Below are 21,513 nucleotides of genomic sequence, written 5' to 3'. Positions count from 1 at the left end.
ATGTGCAGTTTGAAGGATTTTTTGCTTTTACTATTTTATGCTGAGACACTGGAGCAGCAGATTAGCATATCTAAAGCTCAAACTATGCATGAACTTTGACTTTCAGAGGGCTTGAAAAGGACACTTCCTGGATGCAGAAAGAGGAAGTTGAAACCAACTCTATTGATCGTAACGGCTGTGTGTCTGTCCGGCTTTCTAACCAGGAGGTCGGACAGAAACTTAAAGAGGAGTGGCAAAAGCAAACAAGGTGGACTAGCAGTTCTTACCAACATCTGATGGTGTTATCCAGAACATTTTACGGTGGAGTTTCATCTCTGCTACCTGGAAATTGAGGTTTTGGTATTTCATGACAGTCAAACCACAAAATCTTAAGTATTTTTGGTCTGTTTTCTAGTGTAAATATCTTAGAGCACTTGGACAAAGACAAATCTAACTTAGAAGTAACTTTTCAGCAAGATATAGATTATTTTTTAGTCAATAATTCCTTAATATTGATTTTAAAAAGTACTAGTTCCACTGGAAGATTGTTTCACTTACAAGACATTTTCCCCATAAGTGAAATAACCTGTCAGTGGAGCCAGTACCACTAAAAAAAATTTTATAAAAGTTTTTAACTTAAAACAAGCTCTAACATCTTGCTGAAATGTTACTTGCAAGTTAGTTTTCCCCAATTAGGATAAAATACTTTTAGAACAAAAATGATTTGTCCCTTCTGCAAAAGCCATATTAAACAAGGCTGCAGTTACATTACTCCTTTTTTTTAAGGATTGTTTTACCTTGGTTTTTTGGATGAATCTGGATTTTATTAGTAAAGTCTGTTTGCATCTATAGAATAGCAGCTCATGGCTTGTGAATTTCCTCCAAACAAGGTCTGGCTTCAAAACCTACTCGATATCGACTTTCTAATGAACTTTTTTCCTTCCAGTAAACTTTCCAATGCGCTGGTTCTTCAGCAAGTTGCCCACACTCCTTTGTGGAAGGTAACGAGACTCGTCAAGGCACTCTTATATTTAAGGAAACAGACAAAACAGTTTCTGTAATGTTTTTATTGGTTTTTACAGACTTTTGTCACAACAAAGTCAGTATAACCATGTTTTAGTTCAGTACATACTTAGCAATTCATTTAAGAGCAACCAAGAGGACAGCAACCGTTTCGTAGCAGAAAAGCAGAAGCAGTTTTGACATGCAGCAAAACAGGCGGGGTCTCGAAGCAAATCCAAGGCAAGGAGATTCATAAGCAGCCCCATGATCAGGTTTCAACTCTAACCCCCGTTTACCCATCATTCTCAGCACCCAGAGCCCATCATCAGATCCAAGAAAGCCAATGCAGTGGAAAAAGGAGTTATGCTTTGAGAAAAAAGAAGAAAAACAAACTCACTCAAGGGGAGAAAATTTCATTTTCATGTTCTGTTAGCAATTTTTCAACAGGTTATTATTTCAAAACTGCAACATTCAAGTCTTTCTAGTAACCCAGCATGGTGATTGGTCAAAAAAGAAGGAAAGGAAAATAAAGATTTCAAACTCATTAAATGTCATTTGATATGTGAGTAATAGGCCTAAACATGTTTAAGAAGAAATAGTTTGGTCAATCAATGAACAGGCTACATATTCTATTTATTTATCTTAATGGAACATTAGAACCTTGCATTTTAATCCGTCTAATTTATCACAGCGCAGTTACTGTTCAAAACACTGGCATGTAGGAAAACTGTGGAAAAATGAACATTACTGATCTGTTACGGTTTGTTTTGTTTTAGTTTAAGAGGCAGCAGAATTTCAGATGCATATTTTAGTGCTAACCTGACAGAACTTAACTTCTGGTCTGAACAGTGTTACATGATCCAAGCTTAACAACTCCCCCAGTGCTTGGTCCCTAAGGGAGGCTATTATGTGTCACTTTGCTGACAGACAGAGGCCCAAAGAAGAGAAAATACATTCCCAAAAACATGGGAAGAAAAAGATTAATGGAAATCACCAGGCAGACAAAACGAACCTCCAACAAACAGACCAAAGCAGTGGTAAGACAGAGGTTGATTGGAGTAAATGGGGTGAGGGCGTCTTCTGTCAGGGGACCACTGCATCCATCTGCAGGTCCGTTCATCCACCTGTCCAGCCGCTTTCCTTACTTGGGTCCTGCAGCTTTGAGCAGCTCCCGAATGGTGTCACTCTCACAGTCAAAGGCAGATACGCCATCTGGTGATTTTATGTGTTTGTCAGCTCCCTGCAGAGGTAAAGGGACAGGAATATTACATATAGGCACACAGAGTCCTACTTCTAATCATCTTATTTCTGATGGCGCATCCAAACACTTCAGGTGAACAGGAATCTAACATGAGGAGGGATTATAACCAAACAGCTGATTGCACACATAAGTTGTGCCATCTGCACGATGGGATGTAAGGAGAACACAAAATTTCATGCACTTGCCATAGATTTACAACCAACTAATTTAGGTGATTAAACGAGTAATCTGAGTTTTTAAAAATTATCACATCTGGCAGATTTTCATTTACCCACCCAGGCGTTTTAGAATATGTATGATGCAAATAAACAATTTGTGTTTTAAAATAAGAAAATACATATTATATGGCCTAAAATTCAATAACAGAATTCCTTTAGTGAAGACTTATACTTCAAACGTGAAAAGTTCAGCTTGACTTAATATCAATACAGTGAAGGGCTGATCTGATAAACCGATTGATTCTGCTTTTATTGCGCATCTGTCTTTCTGCACTGGTACAGCCCATGTACATTATTATTGTTAGTCATTTATTTTTACATACATTCTTAACACTAAGAGCTTTTTGTGTGAACCTTTTCTGTGACTACTGTTGCACCAGAATTTTCCCTTTGTTGGACAATAAGCGCCATTTCTATTTTATGACAATTAGTATCTGGAAATACTTAAATCTAAATATTCAAACCTAGATGTTGCTTTTGTGATTTTCCAAGCCATTATCACGCTGATAAAACACAGAACAGCCATAGTGCCATTCAGTGGCAGGTGACAGAGTGTTGGGATTTTGTTAAACATAGCCTGGTCACTCCTGTCTTGGCTGCTTTCTTCAATTCAGTGGCAAATGGCCCCCGGCATTTATATAAGCGGTCCCAGGCTATTTAACAAAGGCAACACAAACAAGCCTTCACTTTTATTCTTCTCCGACTCAATCACTAAGGACTTGCTTGTCGGTCCGTCTTAATCCAAACAAGACACGTAAAACTGTGAGAGATGCAAAGGTCCAAATCCATTTAAGCCCACAGCAATAACGGGATCAATGTGAAAAAGCAGAGTGGGGACGCGATCGTTTGGAGAACCAGAAACCCTCATACGACAACGGATAGAGAGCGAGAGCTGAATTCAGCTGCAGTGACAACAGATGTAATGGGTGACGTGGGGAGGAGCATGACGCCTCACCCTGTTAACACCGGGGCTTCCAGATCCCAGGCAGACAAGAGTTTACCGTTGCGTGGCGGAGCAGGGCATCGGCAACAACGGGACGGCGTGGTGCCGTGTCGTCGCCGGAGTGCAAATTCCCCATTTCGGGAGCAACAGAGCACGTCCAGAGTTGGGAGAGATTTAGCAGGGCTGGATGCCCTGTCAGATCTACATCTCTAATTGGCGAGGAGATGAAAGACGGAGCAAAAGGGACTTTTGCCAATTCATTCACACTTCCTAGAACCACGCACCTGTGAGCGCTCTAGTTAGGTTAAGTTATGGCCTTATAATACTTGAAGCATGACAACTCCTTGTATTTTCTTTCTAATTAAACAAAGAAAATCTATATAAATGTGCAGCTCTGTAAGAAGAAAGTTTAAAAAAAAATCCCTAAATGCATTTTGTCAACCTTGCAAACATTTACAAAGGTCGTTTCTGTGTCAACAGGAGCTCTACACTAATTGATCTAGGCTCTAAAGTGAAAGATGTACTGGAATCAGTTCATAGAAATGCTTTTTTAACTAAACATCGTACGGTAGTGATACAAACTGAGTGGGGATGGAACTAATGTGGCTGAAAAACATCCTAATATAAGTGTTTCACATCAGGTCCCTCATGAGCAAAGGCCTACAAACTACATTTTTAAGTAACTTTTCAAAGAAAAAAAGCAAGTACAGAGTGAGCTTTCAAATAAGTTTTCTTAAAACTGTAAAAGATTCCATGAAATATTCTAAAAAAAATAAAAAAAACAAAACAAGAACAGAGTGGGAAATGGAAGCTTTCACTACAGACTGTTAGGAGTGAAGCTCTTTAAATTTCAAGAGCAGCAGCATTATCTTTCCTGTACTTTAAAAATACTCAGAAGGTTGCCTCTGTGTGATTCATCTTACCTGAGACAGGAAGGATTCCTGGACAGAAACCGAAATACATTTCCTCTGATAATGTCTGTGTGCTCTCCTGATATAAGCTGCAGCCTTATCCGCCTAGCAAACACTCGTTAGCCAGTGTAAACACAGTGATAAGGTGGTCGTTGTGTCAGTAAATCCATCCAATTGCTGTTTCACATCATGTACACAGTAACCCAGCTTGGTTCGCTCTGCTGAGCTTAGTGACTGAAAGGCAGGACAAAAAGATAGGAAGCAGCTCCATTTCCAACTGTTTTTTCTCTCCAGCTCCGGGGAAGTCATTAGTAACTGGTTCAAAATGAAACCTAGTAACAGACTTGGACCTCATTTAGCAGTATGGATCAACTATCAATACTCTTCCTGCTGGGGAACAACAAAGCTGAGAGAAGCCCATCCACCCCCCCAACATCGTAATAAGCACGACATATTCTGACACTAACAGCTAAAAACTTTAGTTTTTCAAAAGCCACCCAACTGAAAAAAAAATTCCAATTGCCATTTTGTTTCTAATGAGGTTCAGTATATATATCTGACGTGTGAAGGCCCAAGATGTTTTTTTTTTTAGAGAAGTGTGATGTCCAAACAACAAACAGGTCAGAGGTAAAGTTGTGTTACCATTTAACTTAGAACATCGGACTTAACGCAGTTCAATCCACCATCTGAAAATATCAATAAGACAACTTCTTGTAATGCACTCCAGTCATCTGGCCTTTTTAAAAACACCAGATATCTCTGCCTATTTGAGGCTCAGTATTTGTCAGCTCACCAATTTGGATATTTCTGTGTAAATCATTTGCAGAAAATTCACCAAGGGGTTTCCCCTGACTGTATTGTCAGCCTGGAAGCCACCAGGCTTTACTTACCCCCCGTGTCGTTTATGTAAAATAGGATTTTTTTTTTTTATACACCACTAACATCTGTCCAATTTTTCATATTTGCACATAAAGGAGGAGGAGAAAGGCTGCCATACTTCAGGAATCACACCAGTCATTTTAACGATGCTTATTGGTCCCCCGAAAAATGAAAAAAATCCCACACATTATCAGCAATCAATAAAATCCCCCTGGAGCAAACTTTAAAATAGGATGTTATGCTGTTAGCATTTAGCAATAGCTCGGATGCAGAAGTGAGAGCGTTGCGCAACATAATTAATCATCCGGCTGGAACACGGTGAGCTAAATAGTAAAACAATTTAAAGAAGCTTCGAGGAATTTTAATAATGGAGGTACTCGAATCATTCAGGGAATTGTTACAGCAGTAGTCTGTACCACTGGGCTTAGCAGCTTTTCTAGAGGAAACCTGGTTCATCTAATCAGATTTTTTTTTTCACAAGATCTGCAATATAAAAAAAGAAAATGCATCTTGGGGAGCTGAAATACCTAGACAAAAAGCTACTTTGTGCTGGTTTATCAAATAAAAGCCCCAATGCAATGAACTGAAATGTGTTAGTTCCACAAGTGAGCATGCTTGCAAAGCTACAATTTTTACAGTTGACATAAAAATTGAAGCTCATCCTCCTATTACAGCTTCTCAAGGACTAATGCACCCTCTCCATACTAACAGCACTCACAGTAATAAGCTTTTCTCAAGTTGAATAACGATCCCCCACAAACACTTCACTGCCCAAACTCTATCCGGTCATCAAGAAGCCGGTGGCTAAGTGAGACCAAGTCCGATGAATAAGAATAGACTCCCGGGGCGAGTGCAGCCAAACTGAAGAGCATCATCATCCTGGATCATGGAGCCTCACTGGGTCAGTAACCCAATACTCCTGACCAGCCAAAGAGTCCATTAAGTTTTCATTAAGCCCCTATTGAGTAGAACTGAATGTTCTCCTGTGTATCTCTTTAATTATTGGTCAAGAGCTTCAGTCAAGCTACTTGAAATGCAATATGTGCTTCAGAGTATTGACCTTCCATAACATCTAAGGAAAAGTCAACGATCAATATCTGCTCTTTTTGGAAGCAGAGTCCCACACTGCCCACAAATAATGTGGGCAATGTGGGACTCATGATCACACATCCTGTGTCTGAAATTTAAAGATGAACCAAACATTCAATAATTGAAAAAACAAAAACAACAGAGATCCATATTAAAACATATTGAATAAGTAAAAAAGTATCCGACAGGCTCATATTTGGCCGATATTTGTAATGTCATTTTTGTCCCCAACACTGGTACAGAGAAGAATATAAAACAAAACATGGGCAAATGGTGAAGTCTTTAAAAAGGAAAGATTCCGAGGAATGTAACTTTATATACTAAAACCATTTCTTCTCTGTCATGCACAGTTCCTCAAAGAAATGTATGAATTTGTTTGCCCTTTCATTGCAGACTTGCATTTAGATGGCTGCTCTCTAGAAACTGTATTCCATATTTATGGCAGACCTCTTACAGCCGGACCACCTTTTGAATAAAAAACATATTTCATAATTTATTACCAACAGCAGTGCACCATACAGTTAGGGGGCAGGTGTCAACTCCCATGATGCACTGGGAAACCAAGCAATTTCTGTCTACCTACCCCACAGTCATAATCCAGTATTCTCACTGGGCTCGGTTTTAGTCACTGCAGTGCGGTGGCAATCACAGGTGCAACCAGACAGAGCCTCAGAGCTACATCATCGACTGTGCTGTTGTGTATTCGATCTGTTATTCTCATGTTGAGACAGCAGCGAGGTTTTCACAGTGCATAGGCGTGAATGTCTTAAGATCTGGTCCCCGTAGTGACTGTTTACCTTTGAGCTGCCTGGATTATAATCCTTGTTGTTGGGAACAAAGATGGTCACTAGAGGAAAACCTGTTGGGATCACTTAAACCTTGATCACCCCAGTTCAGATGAGCAGTGCTCACCTCTTGTGCTACCAATTGCTTTGACTTAGAGGTCAGCAAATGACCAGCACCTGAAGCTTTAAGCGTAATACTATATACAGTGTAATGAACAAATCATACACTACATGTACTTTGATTATGTACAGATGTGTAGTTCAATTTGGAATGCTCAGAGAATGTCCTGAATTGAATTGTGCCATGGTGATGGAAAAGGTTTTGCTCAAAGACATGATTGTGATGCTGATCAATCGTAAGTGCTACCTGGTCACAATTGTCCTTCTGCAGAACCTTTAAAGGTCAATAAGTGGTTGGTGGGGTAACCACTAACTCTTGATGCCAACAGTCAATCCGCCCTTTGAAGCAGATGTATAGAAGGTACAAATCGGCCATCTTTAAAGCAAGTTAATTGTAATTTTTCTGTGGTTGGAAGAAAGTTCAAATACCGGTGATGCAAAATTGATTATTGCAATAACTGAGAATTTATTTTGCTGATGTCTTTTAAAAGAGAAAATGCTGGATAAAAAAGTAATTAGTCATGTTTTATCATTCTTTCATTTTAATATATTGAGCATGGGCAACTTTTTACTGGAAAACAGGCATGGACACACACATTAATTAAACTTAGCCAAATACAGCAATGGTTTTCAAAGAGACTTCAACATTTTGTAGACCAACAACAACAACAAAATTTTTTTTTTAAGTCAGAACATTAGAAAACTATGCTCCTTCTGATTAAGGAAACTTTTTTTCAGACCAACAGTTATTTGTTATTTTCTTCTTGGTTTCATTAAAATATTTCATGTTTAATATCTGAGCAGGTAAAAAGAACATTAAAGTTTTTTAATGTCCCCCTAAGTACTTTCAGCTTTGTTGTTTTGACCAAAGGTGCTTAAAGTTTCAACAACACTGCTTAGAAAGACTTAGAGAAAATGTCCCCCTTTATTATCTAACATTTAATAAGTTTAAATCCATGAAATTTGACATAAATAAAGTGTCATTTACCAAAGACACTTTATGACAATAGTTGTAAACATTCATAAAGACTCCTTCATGTTCATGACAGATGTTATGTCATGTTTATGATAGCGTCATGTCAGTCTTATGTACACCCCTTCAAAATAAAAGGGTTACCAAATTTATATATTACCAAGTTTTGAGTCTCCATAATCAGAACAGCAATATTCTTCCACCTTTATGTAACAGGTGACTGTTTAGTTTACTAAGCTGCCTTCTTTTTAAGAAGAGGAATGATTGCGAAAGGTGTCTTCTTTCACTGGCTCTTCCTTCACTCTGATACAACCAAGATAAACAGGAAATGTGTCATTTCTTGACTCTTACACATCATTCAGTCAAACATTCAGGTAAGACAAAAAACAAAGGCATACTTTAAAACCATTCACTGAGAAATGGCAGCTTCGTATTTGATCGTATGAATTTATATCCCGTCATGATGGCGTTATATTGGGCGCTTATTATGAGGCTTATTATTGCAGCCGATGCCAGCTGCAACCTGCGCCAATCACAGCTGTAATTTCTTTAATCTACAACTCCAGTATGAACATGACAGAATACTGAAGGTTCTAAGATTTACAGCAAAGATTGGAGAAAGGCGGATGAAAGAAGACGTTTTGATGAAGGCTATATTAACTTAATAGTGCTACTAGACAATAACAGCAGTATGTTATAGGTACTTTCTCACAAGAAAACCGGTTAATGGGTGGTTCGGCTTTACCCCAGGTAGTGAGCTTTTCCATTATACGGTCTGTTCCTTGCTATTGTGGGTGGTACGTGAGCGTGCAGAAAGCTGACCATAGCGGCTCCAAGTTTTCAGTGACTTAAATCACGAGCCAATCAACGAATGTGATCAGCTGTCAATCTGTTTCGGTGCCGTACCCGGCTCGGTCCTGCTAGTGCTACCCCTGAAGAGGGTACGAAAATCTGAGAACAGTCAGGCAGAGGCGCGCCGGATTTGCTAATGGAAAATCAATCAGGCCGGTGCGGACCAGGACCGCGTTTAGTGAAAAAGCGCCTTATGTGGCCCTCTTTGAGCATTCTAGCATAGCCTCCACAGAACTGTGTTAAAGGGCCTTTTGTCTGCCAAGTTACCTCATCAGCACTCACTGTGGACTGTCTGACACGTCAACAAGCATAGAGTGAAAGACACTGGGGATGCATATTCATTTATGAATAGAGAAATTGTGGCACCAACCTTTTCCAAAAGGATCTTGGCACATTCCTTGTGATCCTCAAAACAGGCATACATTAGTGGAGTGAGCCCGTGCTTGTCTGTGGCCTGTGGAAACAAAACAAGGCAAAAATCTGTTGTTTTTCTTGAAGTCACCACTATCATACACATAGTTGGTTGCAAATTGTGTTAACACATGTCAGTTATTAAGATTTCCATCGGTGTATTGGAACCTGTAGAAAAAATACATTTAGTACAGCATAGCAACTCCAGACATGAAGCCAGAACCTCAACGGAATGGTAATTTTTATTTAATAATAGCCCAGTCAAACCAAACAGCCAAATATATGAGAATTTGTGTCAATAAAACAGTACTGACCCACACTCTTTAATTTATGGAAGTTTAAATATTCTTTTGCAACAAGTATTGATTTAGAAAAAAAAGGAATCAAGCTACAAACTTGATCCCTTGTGGATATAAAAGAACCTACGGGTTAGAGGTCAGATAGTCAATGTCAACATTTATTTATAAACAGGTTAAAACTGCCCAAAGGTGCTGTGAAAATGCTTGGAAAAGGAAGCAGAAGAGAGCCATAATTTTTCAGTGGTTAGACAGTAGGCAAATTCATCCAAAACTGCATGAGATGCAGTGATAGCATCACTTACGTTGACATCTGCTCCTTTATGAAGAAGGTATTTTATCATATCTACTTGGCCGAAGTCTGCAGCGTAATGAAGAGGCTTCCTCCCTTCCAGGGACTGATTTACATCTTCCCCCTGAAAACGAGAAACGGATGTTATTCGGCTTAGATCGTAAAACAGAAGCAAACCATTCACATTCAGCAATATAGCAAGACCCCACTGTGCTTAATGGGGTCTGTACCTGTTGTTGCTAAAGGTTTATATAAATAAAAAGCAGGCATTTCCTGCTTTTTATTCATATAAAAAAAGGAAACAGCAAAGCATTTTCCTGCTTTGCTGTTTCTGTAAGTCAACCTAACTTAGCTTCCTACAGACAAACCAAACCCAACCATGAGATGCTTCCTCTTTCCTTTACCCAACTACCACAGAGAGATAAATCACTTGGTCCTCTGCGACAAAACCACTGAAGTGTGACATCTTTTGTTTGATTATTCTGTTGAAAATAAAGGTAAATATGGCTACACTTACCAAAGATGCAATCTCTGTAAAATAATTAACACATACGGGCAGAGAAATGTTGATTAATATCAGTTAATACAAGAGGTTCATATTAAAGTACCTGGGCCAGCGTTATTTCAGATATCTGATTCAACTGAGACACTAAAAAGGTAAATATCCATTTATTCAGATGCCAATGAAAGCTTTATTGTAACCCATTGGGTTCAATAAAGTTTGAATTAGCATTTGTCATAGTCAGTCAAACAATCCGTTATGAAGAGGAAAAAAAAACATGAATAAGTCAAGACATCCAAACTTATCAGATCATGTTAAGTTAAAGTATGTATGATTCACTGCTTTCTCGACGGAGAATTAAATCCTGGCTTTCCAAAACCTTAATACAAGTTAGATCTTTGTCAGTGTTTTTTCCTTACTATAAATGTGATTTCTATCAACACTGTTTTTACTGGAGAAAGGAACGTTAGTGTTTCTTTGCATCATGTTTTCATTGGTGTGGGCGGATATGCAGATTTTAAAACCCAGTCTTCCAGCAGCGGATGACATTCCAGCAGGTGCAACAGTTGTGGAATGGCTACAATTTGTGGGAACACTTTAGGGCACGTTTTGCATAAAAACCTGTTCTGTTCTACGAGGTCTGAATAAAATTCCAAGAATCAGTGCCCGATTAGAAAAGTGGTGTTTCACCTCTAAGCACCACTTTTAGCAGACAGTGACGCTAAATTTGAGATGGATAAGCCCTCCGTCCTGTAGGCGACAGCTGGGATCCCCGCCCACCAACCTCAACAGACACCGTTTAGTGTTGGGCCCGTTTGTCTGATTAGCCAGCTAGCTTTTGGCTACACATTTAACAGCTTAGCAATCTCCTAAAAACGTAACGTACTTCCTAAACCAGATCTGTTAAGTCCAAACAATGAACTCACTGGTGGTGCTAGCACTTCTCATCAGTGCTATTGTTGGCTTGCAAAACCAACAGGTTGCTTCAAAGTAATTATTGTGTATGCTGGCCAAACTAAACACGGGCCACACCGAAGCCTCGTCTCTATCTATCGTTTAACACATATGAACAATATTCAGCTATTAAAAAAAAAGTCAAAGTACAGACGCTGTTTGCTAGCTAGCTAGCTAGCTAGCCGGCTACAGAACCTTTTTTTTTTTTACTTTTCGGAAGAAGCTCAGCTTAAAGATGACACTGACTTAACAGCCTTCTTACCGTTTTCAAAACGCCTTGAACTTCGTTCACTTCACCGTTTTTCAATGCCCATATCACTCGAGGTTGGTCCATCTTGCGTACAGCACCTTCCTTGTTATGCAGTAAAAAGTTAGCTCGCTAACGGTGGACTAACGCTCTACTGATCGCCGCTGTGACTAACCCCAAGGAGATGGTCTGAAAACAGAGTTGCTTAAAAACACAGCGTGACAACGTTTACTGAAGTGTGCTAACGCAAATGCTAACTACAGAAGTTCTGAAAGACAAAAGTGGCAAAGAGGGATCCGCCTTTCTGCATACCAGAAATGTTTCCGACGCCGTTACCCGGAAGGTAACGTCTGAGGTGGCCTTCAGGTGCGCATGTTAAATTGAAATATTCACAGGTTTCTCACAAATTTCTCAAATCCCATTGCTTAAATGACGTTTTCTGTAACAATAACATATTTTGGTCACGTTTGAAACATACAAACACAGTAATAAAATAATAAATATATGCTTGACGTAGCCATTCCAACACACGACACATGCAAAAGAGCCACAAATTCCGATGTGGTTTGAAAGCATTTGAACATTTCAGAGCTCTAGTTTCGTAATGGCTATGTTGTAAAACTATGCTTTTATGTTCTACAAATTTCACTGTTTAATACAAGAAAAAAAAAACGAGCAACATGTTTTAACCCTTTAATAAAACTTGTTTCTAAATACTAAATAAGAATGCACAAAAAGTTGAAATTGTATTTATTTTACTGGAATTATTTGAGGTCTGAGCAGCTTCTGCACTGGTGATTTCAATGAAACATTTATTTATTTATGCATTTAAATAAATGTGCTCAAATTATAGGTTGTTGTTCAATGACTTTTTTCAGAGTGAGATGAATTTATCTGAAAACATTTTTACCAAAGCTACTAAAGGTGGTGTGCTGTTGCCTTTGTTTCTTCAAGCAACCGCAGAAATTATTTCTCTGTGGAACCACGACAGTTTTCTGAAAAAAGTCATGTCTGTAGACTCACAGGGCATTAAGGCAGTTTAAAATATATATATATTTAGACTTGGTCCTTGGATACAAAGAGTTTTCTGAAATATCGGAATGTATCAATGGAAAGGTGCATGATGGAATGCCAAAATTTAGTTTTATAAATCTCTTACAATGCTGAGCTGTATAAGAGAACAGACCTAAAGGGAGGTGAATTGTTTTGCTTCTGACATTCAATTCAGAATCAGGACATTCACAAAAAAAAAGAAAGGAAGACAATTTATTAGTTTTAACATCTCACATTTTCTTTCATTCAAGTCTACAATATAAACACTATAAATGAATGGTGTTGCTCCTTCAGTGTGAAGAAGCAACCCCATTTTTACAAGAGGATCATGGTGTAATCCTGACAGTTTTTCCTCCTTGATCCCTCTGAAATGAAATCTTTAGAGCCTACAGGTGAACGTACACTGCAAACTCAACAAGAGCAGTAAAGCATCTACTGCATGTACCAGTGTGTGCAGGAAAGATAGAGACAGCCTCATGAAAGGAGTGACTGATGGTGTTTTAGCAGCGCATGGCTTGTGCATCGTAATTTCCAAGGCGCTGAAGGAACCAAAGCGTTCAGTGCAGCAGATGATGGCAGTGTTCACTACAAGGGCCGTATCTCTTGTCAAATATGCCAGGTAAAGAGCTGCCCAGTCAGTCTCTGATGCAATAAATCAGCGGCAGAGACTTTGTAAGACGAGGAGGAATACAATCTTTATATAACGCCGGTGTGTAAATATCAAGGGCAAGAGCGACACAGAGTTCTTATTTTAAAGGTAATGACTGTAAACAACTTCTCTAGAGGTTGAAATACAGGAGATGACAAAGAGTTGTTGTGCACCATCAGAACGCAAAATCAGCAGAACATATAAAAAAACAATTCTAATTGATATATAATGGATAACTCAGACAAATCATGAGGAGAATAAAAATGCTACTGATGACACTTAAGAGCTCTCCTGTCCTCTTCTGAGCAGCTTCACATGCAGGTATTATAGCCGGGCAGCTGAACTGCAAACACGTATTAATCTCTTCACTGTAAGTGTAATGAATTCTCCGGCTTGTTGCAGATTTTACGCCCTACTGGTTGTAGGGGTAAAAATGATTACCGGCCAGCTTGTTATGCTAATGAGGCGTATATAGGTACTCAAAGACTTACTGACATTGGAATCAACTGCAGCTCAATAAAGTGCTGAGCATTTCATGGCATACTCTCAAAGTGACACCTTACTGAAACTTTAAAGGACAACTGACAACATGAAGAGTGAATAAATGACGTTGCAAATATTAAATAGAGAAAATACAGTCCCTCTGAAATGTATTCACACTCAAAGGTTTTATTTTTAACAAAAAATAATTTTAATGTCAAAGTGAATGACACAGTTTGTCAAACTAAGTCAACTAAATAATATGTAACATGAAATAAGTGATTGCATAAAAATTCAACCCCTTTAAAATGGCTGACCTAATTCGGCAGAGGTCCAGCCAAGTGGTACTAGAACTGGTTCTGGTTCTGCTCTTCATCCCCAGAGCCAGATGTGAGGAAGCAGCATTCAGCTTCTGTGTGCCACAAATCTGGAACATTAATCTGATGTGTAACGACGGCACTTCACAAAGTGTATTGTTTTAATTGTTGACGGTGTGTTCTAGGACTTTGTGTTTTTATGATGCAAAGCACAAATTTGATTGATTGATTGATACACAAAAGTCTCACAAAGACTGAACTGGAGGTCACCTGAGTTCAGTGAGTGTATCTCTTGTAGTATAAAGACACCTGTATCTGGAAAGTCTATTCACTGGTTTATATGTAATGCTGTCTACTATTACAAAATGAAAATAAAAGAACACTCCAAGCAAGGAATGATTATTCAAATAATTAACAAATAAATAACAGTTCCAGGGGGAACTGTAAAAAAAATACTAAGTATGTCTTTCGGATTATTATCAAATATTATACCTCTTAATCATATTACGCTGAAGTTTGAACGAGCGAGATAATGACTAATAAAAAAAAGTTCATGATAACTTTCACAAGGCATTGTGCACTTTTATAAAATCCATAGTTGTAGGAACTGTATTAAAACCTTCATTGACAGTTCAAAGTATTTAAAATAAGTTTGAAGACAATGATGCATTGCACTGTGCAGATAAGTTTCGGTATAACTATATAATATTCAGCCTGCACATAACCTCTGCAGTAAGTCAATTAGAGCCTTCTTCATGTTTCATAAGAATTTTATCAAATCATTCTCTTTAGTTCTGGGGATTAGAAATGGTGCTTTAAAGTTTAAAGGGTACATTTGGAGTTAATGACCAGGCATGAGTGAAGAATATCAAACAGGGAATAAGAAGGACTTTGTCTAACCCAACCTTCAAGTAATTTTACTTAAGCTTTTTAAAAATTTAGGATATATATTTTTCACTTCACTGGATTGCTGAAGATCTTAAATTTAAGATTAAAATCTGTATGCAGCACATCTTGGCCACACTGTACACTTATTCTATGTTGAGACTGAATTAAATAATTGATTTATCTTTTATAATTCATTTATTTATTTGACCTGGTCATGAGGTTTTTCATTTAATACATTCATGGAGAAATGCCAACATCATTGATTTACCATTTAAATGTATCTTCATCTCTGCATGTTTTCCCAAAACTTGGCTAGTCTAAATCAGCTTTAGGCTTCTGTGCTGTTTTTCCAAACAAAAGGTGTGATCTCTTCATGCATTCTCTCTACATGTCTCTCGACACCATCCCATTTGAAGTTGCATTGAAGGACATTGGATATCCTGAAGCAGCTTAATCCGTCAGTCTGGACGGTTAAATATAATGTAATTAATGTGCCAAAAGAGACACAAGCCCAGCATAATCTTAGGAACACACTGAGATACATCCAAATGTCAAATGTCTGTTATGCTCTTTACCTAACCTATACAGTCAATGACACACTGAAACCACAACAAAGCTTCTTTCCCCGTCACCGATCTGTTCCTATCAACATGTCTGTATAAACTCAGTGATCCACACGTCTAAAATAGCTCGCATGTTCCTTCAGAGTGAAAGCTGTGCCTGTTTGTAAGAGCCAAGCTGTTCAAGGTGAATATTTATGCCGCTGTTCAAAAGCACTTGAAGAGACAGAAAAGCTGAAGGCAGCAGCAGCACATATTAATGTTAAATGAAGCATTGAGCTTCCTATAGAAAACCGTAGTTTGCCCGGCATTGCACAAACGCAGGTGTCTTGCTATGTTAAAGTTGTAAAACTTGAAAAAGGAGAAAAACAGGTTGAACTTTCACGGTTTCAAAGTTCACAATGGAAAGACGGAAACTGTTTGCGGAAGGCATGCGGTAATGTTTCCACTTAATTTAACTTGAGAGACAACTGAAAAGAAAACTTAAGTGTTTTTAACTTTTGCAACACAGACAGAATAAACATGGAGGCCAGTTCCAGTTGCTATGCAGATGCCCTCTGCCCCTCCCTTTTTAAATTTTTTTTTATTTCAGCCTTACTAAATAAAAATAAGGCAGTATAGGTGATTACTAGTTTCATTTTACAAACTATTTATGCCCAGCCTTTGAAGATATTTTTGTCAAACAGCAAGTATTTCAGCCTAAGGACAGATTAAAAAAGTTAAACATTCCTCCTTCAGCCTCAGTTCTTTGTTTTAGCTGTAATCTTGTTCTTATACGTTCTCTGATGCATCACAGATTTAATGCAAAAGCAGAGCTAGAAATGAAAGCAATTTCTGTTACTATGCAGTGACATGTCACCCATGATTGATTTAGACCTAAAACCTTTCAATCACAGCTGGCCTGTTGATCTCTGATATTGCACATAGGGAAAATCTAGCTGCTAAAAAAAGGAATGAATGATGATAGAAAGGAGAAGCATCATCTGGTGTTTCAACTTTGTAATGTAAAAACTTTAGATGTTGAATGTTCAACTACAGCGCCTTGCAGAAGTTTTCATAAATCTTAAGCTTTTTTTTTTTTTTTTAAATCTTGTCACAAACTTCTGTATATTTAATTGGATCAACACAAAGAAAAGCCTAACTGAAGCCGTCATGTAAGAAAAAGGGGCTGACTACTTATGCATATTTAATTGATAAACTATTTCTAATTTTCTTTAAGTTTATACTATTTTGGATGAGTCTATAAAAATGCAATACAAGTTTGTCATTCTACTGTGACAAAATGCAACATATTTAAGTATATATTAAAGAAAAGTAATCAAACCCACAACTTCAAAACATTTCTTATGAAATAGAGCTTAAAGCTAGAGAGCATAATGTTAAATAAATTAATTCTCTGTGAATGTTTGAGACAAAATAATATTATGTAATGAGGGAGTTGACAGATAACTGGTTGTCTTTTTTGGGATAAAATTAAAAATGCATGGAAACAGTCTTCAGATTTTTCGTTGTTGGAAAATGCATTGTTTTCCTTCCGCTTCACAAAATTGTGCTGCTTTATGTTTCTCTACAACCTTAAACACAACACAACACACTGGAGCTGAATGTTGTAACATATGAAGCAGCTTAAGAGACTTTAGCAAATCGGCGTAAAGAGGATTTCACATGGAAATATGTGCATATTGAAAAGCTTCTAGAAAGTATCAGTAATAGGCTAAATGGGAGTTCAGAAGCTGTAAGTGAATCATCCTGAGAATCTGAAGTACCTAAGGAGTGTTTCAGATGACACAAACAGCTTTAAATATCTTATTTACTCATCGGCTGAGTCAAAAATCATTCCCAGATTGGGTTTTTGGGGTTTAATGTGCTGCTGTCCTTTAGCCCCCTACACTACCACCCTTCAGAAGTCAGGCTAGGGATGCTGGCATCCTAAACGGCTGTGTGGGTCTAAGGTAATAAACCAGGCAGAGGACAGGACCAAATGAAAGCAGAAGCACTTTGACCGGAACCGTTCAGCAGTCACTGCCGGCCGGCGTGGGCTTTGAGGTGCAGAGACAGGAAGACATTGTTGTGTCTGAAAATTCACTTTTCTTGGACTTGTTACCAAGAGACCAAGATCATCGCAATAATTCTCAGATGCTTACGACCTCTAATAAATTGAGTAGAAACAGCCGTCGCTGTCCATTGTTCATCTGTTTCCCCCTCCATCATCTGGTCCCCACTTCTATTAGGCAGCGCTCTGTCCCATCATCCATCACTCTAAGGTGTTGTCCACTATTGGCTGCCCTTGATCACCCCTGACTAGCCTTGACTGGAGGCCCGTGCTTTGTGTAGTAGATGTGAGCCCTGATAGGATGTGACAACTTTATTAAGCACAAATCACGGGGCTGCATTTCCATTCTCTGCTGGACGTGTGAGCAATGTACACCTCAAGCTGTGGTTTTCATCCCAGCAGGAGACTCTGCTTCTCTTTTTATCTCTCCTCCTTCATTCATGACCCTCAGGTCTTTGAGATTGTCACTCCCCACCCTCAGCTATCTACCACACAAGCCTTCAGAAGACACAGGGTGGCTGGGAGTCTTGTTGGTATGACCAGGGGGCAACACGTTTTATGAATTGTGAAAGTCATTCCTTCAGCTTTTATGTGAAGGTGCTCATAAACCAGTCTGAAATATACACTAAGAAGATTTTGTCACCGTTTTTCACAGCTTGACGTTTCAAGCGAGGTGGAAGTGTCACGTTATGTTTGTGTTTTGGTCAAGGAGGGAGAGGAGTAGTTCATAAAAAATATTCAATCATGGGGAAGGAACATTATATCTTAATATAACATCTAGGAAGCCTGGTCCTTTAAATGGACAATGACTCAAATAACACCACCAAATTAGCAGTTTAAGGACAAAAAAAGGTCAATGTTTCGGCGTAGCAAACACAAAGCCCTGTGAAGTTCGAGAACAGGCAAACAAAAAATCCAAAAACGCCAGTTTCACCAGTTGCTTACAGAACTGCTTTCTCCTCTGTTTTGCTCTTCTTCCTCTGTGTGTGCGCTCAACTCTAGCTCTTCTGGTCCTCATGTATGGAAAGTCAAGAGGCCCAAAAAAATGCAAAGTACAATTTTTAACACGCAAACAAATGTGTTTATAACTTAAAGCCTATTGCAGACATTTGGCCTTAATCTCATCAAAGTAGCTGATCAATGAATAAGAAATCAACCTGCAAATCAGAATAGTTAGTATGTCAAACAGTGTCAAAATTAAAATGCCAGAGGAAATTGAATAAATGATATCAAGTATAAACAGTAAGATGTTTGCATTTATAGTCCACAATGAGAATCTTGCCAACCTTAGCCAATTGTACATTTTTGAAAACCAGGTCAAAGTCAACCTATATATGAGTTGCACTATTTTTAGTCAAATATTGAGTGAAAACTTTGCAAGAACCCTACTGATGGTCACAAAAATCATTTCAAAAGGGATAAATAACCACATATTATGGGAGTAAATATTTACATTTCTGAATGTATGTATAACTTTTTGCCTGTGTGGGCTAGAGGGGAAAAAAACAAACAAACATTGAAGTTGTTTGTTTTATCCTCTTTATATCCTTGGAAGAAAGATGTCAATAAAGTATAGAAACCATTGGAGCAAAAAATTGGAACACTAAAAATGTTTAGAGCCCTCTGACCACTGTGTGTCTGTGTGTTTTTATGGCACTTCCTGAGTAAATAAATACTTGGCTGGACCCTTGCTTACACTCTGTTCCCCCTTAAATCCACTATTTATGCTCAGCCATGGCTGCTTACTTCTGGATTGTCTCCCACCTCTTTTTGTGTTTTCAATCGGCTTAGTCTTGTTGGATTGTTTCTGGACTTTCTCCCCTGCAGCAGCTTATTTGGTTCGCTTATTAAAGTTCTTTGTTTTCACCATCCACCTGCCTCGTGTGTTTATGTGCATTTTGTTTGGTCCAACTTTGAAAGACAAATGTTGAAAGTCGCAGAAACAAACTGTAAGCTGTGCTTTGTTAGTCTCTTATGAATCTCAATGCGGTCAGTCGGAGTCTGTAAAAAGTCTTAAAAAAATACGTGTTTACATCAGTAAGGTAATTTTGCACTGTATTTTTTACAAATTAATAAATCTTTCATATTTGGTGGGGAGCAGGGGAGAACGTCATTGGCAGCCCAAAAAAATTCCTAAAATACATTAAACTGAATGATTTTTAAAATTAAACTTACTTCCTTACTGTTAACGGAAAATTTAGGACAAAGTTTAAGTCTTTCAGGTAGTAACGTGATTTTCTGTTTCCCAGGGGAACAAATATGATGCGACACGATGCTCATCTCTTTTATTCCCTGACCTCCAGGGGGGACAAGTTTATCTTGAAGACACACATAGTGTCGGAGATGGTAAAGGACAAGTCCCTAAAGCTAGACAGCAGCAGTAAAGAGTGTTGTCTTGAGGTCGCCAAGTTTCCAAAACAATTTTTGAACATAATGATCTTTGAAGAACAAATTGTTTAGGAGGCATAACTTGAAAAATGCAGCAATGCTGATTTTTATGTCAAAAAAAAAAAAAAAAGACTTTTCTGTTCAAGATTACTGTGCTGCAAAAAATATTTTATCCTTTCTCTAGCTTTTTACTTTAAGTTTCAATTTTTACACAAATAAAGCCGTCAGATAGTAGAGTTGTGTCACATGTGGTTCCTGAGGGTTTTATTCCCTGTTTTTTTTTCTTTTTGTATAATCTTCACTGTGAATAGATTATACAATTTACAATTTCTTTATACCCCAGAATAAAAATCCCAAAAATAAAGGTGTGATTTTAATTTACATTTTCGGATTACATTGAAATAAAGAATCTATTTTTATCTATGTCTGCTGCGAATGAGTCTTCGGAGTGTCATATACTCTCCCTTATTTTATCACTTTTCACGGACAAGCCCAATTTTTGCACTCAGTATTTCAGCCTAAGACAAATAAAGAAACATAAAAAGCAAAAATATATTTTATCTGGTATTGTTCCTGTTCTTAGCTTGCTTTATATTGCGTAATAAAAAGTAGAAGAAGCACAGCTCATATTCTCAACAAAAGCGTAAACTCTCATATAAAATCAACAGATGATGTTTTGAGGTTGTGTTTGATCATGTTTATTGGGCAGAACCACAAATCTTCACAACCCTCATGGACCAGCAATAAACCTGAACGCTCCAAAAATGTGATTAGCTTTAGGAGTGAGAGAAGAATCAGAGATTCTTTCATATCTGTGATATTCCTTTGATGCCTGCTGAGAAGATGTATTTCAGTGACACAGAAACAAAAGCTTTCTTTGTTAGCTCATGGAATTGGGTTAAACAGGCAGAATCTTGAGGAGATTAGCTGAGAAATTCTCCAAGCTCCCCGTTTGATAGAAAAAGGAAAATCCTTCAATTTATCTGATAAATCTTTAGGCAGACTGAACCAAATTCTGGGCTGAGAGGAAAGACAAAAGATTGATGAATAAACGTTTTATCTGCACTTGAGTAGCATTAACTCAGCTTTGTAGGCTGTTCTCACCCCAAAGGGAGATCAGGAAATAAAGTCACACGGACAATCTTCCTAAGTCCTCTTTTCTTTTCACATGTACGGAGGTGAAAGTATCCAGCCTGAAAAGCAAAATATTTATTTTTTACAGTCGTGGTTTTGCTTGACGTATTGTGACGGAGTTAGCCTTACTTCTTTATCACAAGAAAATGCAGAAAGATAATCTGAGAGGAGGAAGTATCTCATTAAAAACTAAATCTGGAGTGAATCTTGTAAGGGAGATTTATCACACACCTTCAGGATTTGCAGCACTGCAGTCGAGGACAAAGCTTATTTACCC

General features: G+C 38.1%; 1 protein-coding gene across 1 annotated transcript; it reads right to left on the bottom strand.

Annotated features, from left to right (window-relative positions):
- Positions 1 to 1,030: 1,030 nt before the first annotated feature.
- On the bottom strand, positions 1,031 to 12,053 carry mtpn (myotrophin). Its single transcript, XM_032589699.1, has 4 exons — positions 11,730 to 12,053; positions 10,025 to 10,135; positions 9,383 to 9,466; positions 1,031 to 2,221 (listed from the first exon to the last, which is right to left on the bottom strand). Exons 1-4 carry the CDS (start codon positions 11,799 to 11,801, stop codon positions 2,123 to 2,125), a joined length of 366 nt encoding a protein of 121 aa, XP_032445590.1. The 5' UTR covers positions 11,802 to 12,053; the 3' UTR covers positions 1,031 to 2,122.
- Positions 12,054 to 21,513: the final 9,460 nt, after the last annotated feature.

The sequence above is a fragment of the Xiphophorus hellerii genome, chromosome 17 (assembly GCF_003331165.1).
Source record: "Xiphophorus hellerii strain 12219 chromosome 17, Xiphophorus_hellerii-4.1, whole genome shotgun sequence".
Classification (NCBI taxonomy): domain Eukaryota; kingdom Metazoa; phylum Chordata; class Actinopteri; order Cyprinodontiformes; family Poeciliidae; genus Xiphophorus; species Xiphophorus hellerii.
This window is presented reverse-complemented; position numbering and strand designations above follow the sequence as displayed.